This window comes from Larimichthys crocea, chromosome VIII (assembly GCF_000972845.2).
Source record: "Larimichthys crocea isolate SSNF chromosome VIII, L_crocea_2.0, whole genome shotgun sequence".
NCBI lineage: Eukaryota > Metazoa > Chordata > Actinopteri > Sciaenidae > Larimichthys > Larimichthys crocea.
Window position 1 is genome coordinate 8,466,140 of NC_040018.1, and position 5,833 is coordinate 8,471,972.

At 44.3% G+C, this 5,833-nt stretch overlaps 1 protein-coding gene across 1 annotated transcript in view; it reads right to left on the reverse strand.

Moving 5' to 3' along the window:
- The window catches only part of tshz3b (teashirt zinc finger homeobox 3b), a 36,619-nt gene extending 30,786 nt beyond the window's left edge, over nt 1-5,833 (reverse strand). The window contains exon 1 of the mRNA XM_019274369.2: nt 5,701-5,833. Coding sequence (XP_019129914.1) covers nt 5,701-5,740 — 40 coding nt within the window. The 5' untranslated portion in view covers nt 5,741-5,833. The remainder of the gene's footprint in view (nt 1-5,700) is intronic.

Genomic DNA, 5,833 nt, shown 5'->3' on the forward strand with positions numbered 1-5,833 from the left:
AAAAAAAAAAGAATTAATATGTATTAGTTTGAGTCAGGTGGGAAGCAGCCGGAGTATGAGCATAAAAGGACCGCCGCCTTTCAGATGAATGGCTCGCAGATGGGAAACTTTGAAGCGCTGTTATTCAAATACGTCCACTTCATTAGAAATTGGAGCGGACGACTTTCACTTCAAGGATGAGTAACCTCTGAATTTCATCTTTTCAATGAAGGACTTGAGTAATTCTTCTAGCATGTCGTAAAAAGGTCATTTCCAGGAAACGTTGCTAGAGGGATGCAAGGGTGGGGGAGGCTGAAAAACATGTAGTGAGTAAGACAACGCATTTTTCATCAAAAAGTCACAATTATTTTTTGTAAAAAAAATAAAATAATAACAGTGAGTAAGATAAAGATGGATAAAAAGATATATAAAAGCACAAAACAGCTGCCTGATGACGAAAAGGCTCATTTTTGTCACATTATAGCTAATAGCTGTATACTTTTTTTAACAAGGTTAATTAGCTTCATTATGCTGACATGTTTCATTAGATTCTATTGCCATCCACTGTGCAGGATTATAGGCTGCGATACAAGGTGCCAGCATATTATGACATGATATATTTTTAACAAACAAGGTCATTTTCATAGAGATCACCTCTGACAGAAAATGTTCCGTGAAAACAGCAAACACCCTGTACTTTCAGAGCCTCAAGTTCAAAACGCAACGCTGCGCATAGCCGAGCAACGTGAACGTGTGTGTGTGAGTCTGTACTGTGTGGGTATGTGCGAGTGTGTGCCCGCTCCCTCCTGTGACTGTGTGTGTGTGTGTGTGTGTGTGCGAATGTGTGTGAGTGAGTATATCTAAGTGGGCCACTGCATCTCGACTTAGATCCACCGCGAGTGCAACGTTAACACACATCAAGCATGATTAATCTCTCGCTCTCATCTACAATCAATCACACACACACATGCATCCGCAGACATGCACACACACACGCGCGCGGGCACACACACACACACACACACACACACACACACACACACGGAGGCAGAGAAATCACAGAAATCAGCTGCTTTTCCTCCTCGGCTGCCATCTATCTCCTGTTGGACAGAACCAGATCTGTCTTGATGTTAATATTTACATAAATCATGCTTAGCCTCTTTGGACACCATGCTGATGATAGGTGTTTCTGAAAAATCAACGCCGGTGAAAAATCCTCCCACTCCGGGAAAGTGTCATTGAGTAGCTAATAATGACCAGTGTCAACGTCATCAATCTGCAGTGGGCTCATAGGAGGAAGGTACACCTTCACACACACACACTCACACACACACGCGCGGTGTTATGTTAGCACCACGCAGCTGCTACTTACTGCTAAACATCCCTCATTTGAAATAACCTACATAGAAACAATTCATTGCTTATGTGAGGTTATATATATAAAAACCATTTAGAATGTGGAAGTGTGAAAAAGAAAAGAAAAGGCAGGTAAAAACCAAAAAAAAAAAGGCATGTGGGATGTTTGATGTTCAAGCTTCCTCTCCTGTAACAATGATCTGTTTGGTCTAGGCTGGCTTTGAAGCCCACAGACAAAAGCCTTGCCGCTCGCCTGAGCTTTGTCCTTTTCCTGATGTCAGGAGCGCTTGAAAAAATAAATACCCCTTGCTTCAGAAAATGGCGTTTGTGCGCACGTATACATGTGTACACGAACGAGACCACGTTACTTACATAGACACGCGCATCACAGCCTCATCACCACCTCATCATTTCACGGTTTTAGGTTTTCTAACCCAAATGACGGCATTCACACTCATGAGGCGCCACCACTGTCCAAAGCCTCACCTTTCGGTGGTTGGGGGGTTGGAAAGGGGGGAGAGTGTGGGGATGGGGGTCGGGGTGGGGGTGGGGGCAAATGAGGACAGTGTAAGATCAAGTTGATTACATCCAACTATGCCACAGACCTAATTGGCGAGCGTGACAGTGTGCGGAGCTTGTCATCTCCAATCATTAGGCCTGTCAGAGATCCATCAGATGCTCGGCTAATTAGGAGAACGCTAATGAAGCTGGCAAAACAACTCCTCTTTTTAGACAGCTGAGTGCGCTCCGTCGCTGGGGTGGGAAGTGTGTGTGTGTCTATGTGGTGTGCGTGCGTCTGGTTTGTTGGAAAAGAAGAGACGAGGAGCGTGCGGCATCACGGAGGAAGGATGGAGATAGTTGTGGAAAGTTAAAACAAAAAAACAACGTCTTGATGTGACGCCATGTTCCAGTGGTGTACGTACGGTCTGCTTCGGTGCTTAACCAATGAGAAAAACATGAAAAGCTTCAAATCAGCAGATTTTTTTTTTTAATTGAACTTTTCAGCAAACACACTGACCTTTAACCAGATTTAAAGCTTTATGTCAGTCCAACAAATGTGATGGTTGAATGAATCGCCGCAGCTCAGCGCGATCTACCTGCTGCCTTTTTACCACGAGAATGCTTTCATTCCCTCTCGATGGACAAAAGAGTGGAGGAATCGGTGACACGAAAGAGAAGAAAAAGAGAAAGAAATCTGTAAAAGAAAACAACAACTCAAGGTTACCCCCCCCCCCCCCCCCCCCCCCCCCCCCTCCCTCCTTCCCCAAGTTCCTAATCAAGGCCTATCATTTGCCATCCTCCCATAACTCTTGCCATCACTACAGCGCAATCAATTTGTCATCACTCTTTGTGTGCCATGCAGTTCTCCTCAACCTTATAACTTGCAGCTGTGAGCGAGGCAGGGAGGGAGGGAGGGAGTAGGAGATGGGGGGGAGGAGGAGGAATGAAGGGTAAAAAATAGGAAGCTGCCAATAGTCTAAAATGAAACTCCTCCCTCGCCTGCCTCGTGTTTGTTCTCGTCCGCTCATCAAAGAAATAAATGCCTCATTTTCCCTCCCGCTCTCACTGCCGGCACACTCACTCGCTCATTCCAGCTGAATAAAAAGGCTTTCAGTCATCCCACTACACATCCATCCATCCATCCGTCTATCCGTCCGTCCACCCATTCCTTTGCCCCCACCCACTGTGTCCATTAGGGATAAAACATTTTGATCAAGTAAGGCCCAGGGCTGAGAATACATAAGACTCTCTCTCTCTCTCTCTCTCTCTCTCTCTGTGTGCCAGCCTCTGATTGACCATTAGGGCCATTGATGAATGTGGCTGTCAGAGGGCAGACAATTAAATCAAATATGAAACAAAGTCTCTCTGACGGGCCCTTCTGATGGAGCAAACCAGTCTTCCGCCTCACGATTAGGCTAATAGTTACATTTTTCATATCACTCTATGTGCGCGCCCTGTGTGCGAAAAGTATTGCATGCTGGTTTATATGTACTATAAAGTCACTGCAGCATGTCTTCTGTGCATGCACCACTGCACACATGTAATTATGTGTGTTAGAACCTGCGTGTTTGCGTGTGCGCGCGCACTGGGAGGCTGTAATTTTGAAGAATACACACTCGCTCGAGAGTTAAACAAAGTTGCAAACAGAAGAAGTGCGCTCAGGTAAAATGGCTTACAAGCAAATGCGATTCAGGTTGTGCATGAATCGCTGTAATAAATGAAAATAGTAATCAGCGTTTCAAAGCCACATTTACCGCAAGACCAAAAAAACAAAAAAAAAGCATTTGTTTAATTGGCTCAAAATTCGAGAAGACAAATTATCGGCCTCGTAAATGATCTGATGAGAACATCAGAACTCGTCCTTCCTCTAATGGGAACATCAAATAAAAGCTGAGTTCAGGTCTTTAACCACATCGAGTCTGAGGTGAAGCAGCAAAAAAAAAAAAAAAATCAAACAAAAAGTGGGGATGGTGGAGGGGAAAGACACACAGAGATGCAATTAAATGATGATGTTAATGGCCTAGAAGTTTGTGAGGCCAGACGTGACTTCAGCAGGCCCTCCTCTGCTACCAGAGCGAGCTGAGCTGAGCTGAGCTGAGGGAGGGAGGGAAAGGCGGGGAGGAAGGGAGGGGTGATTTATTGACACTTATCGGGAATGAACAGATCAAAGGCTCGGCCAGATGACAGGTGATCAATCAGGCGTCAAATCAAAGATGGCAATTGTCCATTAAAGCTCTCTTCCAGTATACACTCCCTCCCCGGGCTGTGAAATAATCTTTAGACTAGAGGAAAAGTCTTTCCCAGAAACTGAAGGGAAGAAAGAAAACAGACCGAACCCTGATGAAAAACAAGGATGGTAGATCTCTAGAAAATTTTCAGAGACGTTACTATATTAAAGCCTCAAAGGGATAGACAGTAAAAACAAAGTGTAGGAACAGTTTTTTTTATGTGAATACTGTAGAAATATACCGATCCGACGCAGGATAAAATATACTCAAACACAATAAGGTCACTAAAACTCAATATTGTGTCTCGAAACACATTCCAAATTCCTGTAGAGAATATTGCAGCAGCACGAGGGTGTAACAGTATCACTGGTAGGCAATTAAACTGTGTAGTGGGGATATTAAAGTGATGTGCCAATTGAAAAATAAAGAGAAAGGTACGGATCGTACAAGACAAACGCGGCTAAAAGAGTTTACTTCTTGTAATTTATCGGGGTTGTTTTGGAGTTAATCCGACTACTCCGACAGAAATCAGCGAGCGTCAAAGGCCTCTGTGACAGTCAGCTGAACCCTAGGGCTCCACCAAACCTCCACAATATAGATCCTTAATCCCACAGTCAATATCTACAAGCAGAGGAGGAGGAAGAGAAGGAGGCGCCGTGAAGGAGGAAAGAAAGAAAAAGGGGGAGATCGAGTTCTCAGGAGAGGCGAAGAGAGAAAAATAAAGGAGGGAAGGAGGAGGATGGAAAAAGGCTTTTTCACACTGACACTCGTGAACTGGTACACACATGCGGCTGACCTGTGACCTGTTTCAGATGCAGTGGGATGACTGGTGTGACTACCTGTAAACACCCCAACGTGCTTTTCATGATAAAAAAAGATAAAAGATGAATAATCTGCTGGCCGAAAATTATTTTCTGCGTGGATTCATAGAAAACAAAAATTTTCTCTATTAATCATTTTGTCTGTAAAAAAAAAAAAGGAAAAAAAAGCGAAGCATGCCCATCATCATTTTCTAAAGCATCAGGTGACGTCTTGTTTCATTTAGCAGATTCCATCCGTGTGATGGAACACAGAGAGAAGCAGAAATCTGCACGACTGCAAACCTTTGACTTTTTTTTTCTTGAAAAGCGACTCAATCCACTAGAGGTGAATTCTCTGTTTGAGCTGGACTACAGTCCACAAAGACAATGACCGACGTGCTGTTCACTTAAAAATTCCCAAAAAGAAAAAAATGTGAAGTGAATGAGTTCTGAAATTCTAAAACTCCCTGGTGAGGAGGTGTACCTGGAGGTCTAGGGGATGGATGTTGCACACCAGCTGATTATAACAGGAATTACTATGACAGAAATTATAGGATATGTTTAGTGTGAGAGGGGGAAAGTTGTGTTGAGGGCTCTGAAGCTTTGAAAAGTATCCACAGAGCAGCTGGATGTTGGCCCTTAGTTTAGTTTCCAGAACACAATAAAAGACGTTGCAGTTACATAAATGTTACTATAGTGGGTGAGAAAATATCAATGAAAAGTAAACTGAATGAGGGAGGGAGGGAGGGAGGGAGGGGGCACAAATAGAGAGAGGGTGAGAGAGAAGAAGAAGAAGAAGAGAGAGGGGTCATTTGCAAACTGAAGCCTGTTCTTACCTGCGGCGCGCCGAGGCGCTTGCTGCTTCCTCCGCGGCATGTCTGCTTCAGGGTCCGGGCAGGGAGTTCTTCTCTAGCCCCGGTGATCCGAGGTTTGCCTGGGGGATCCTCGGAGCTTTGATACACAGTTTTC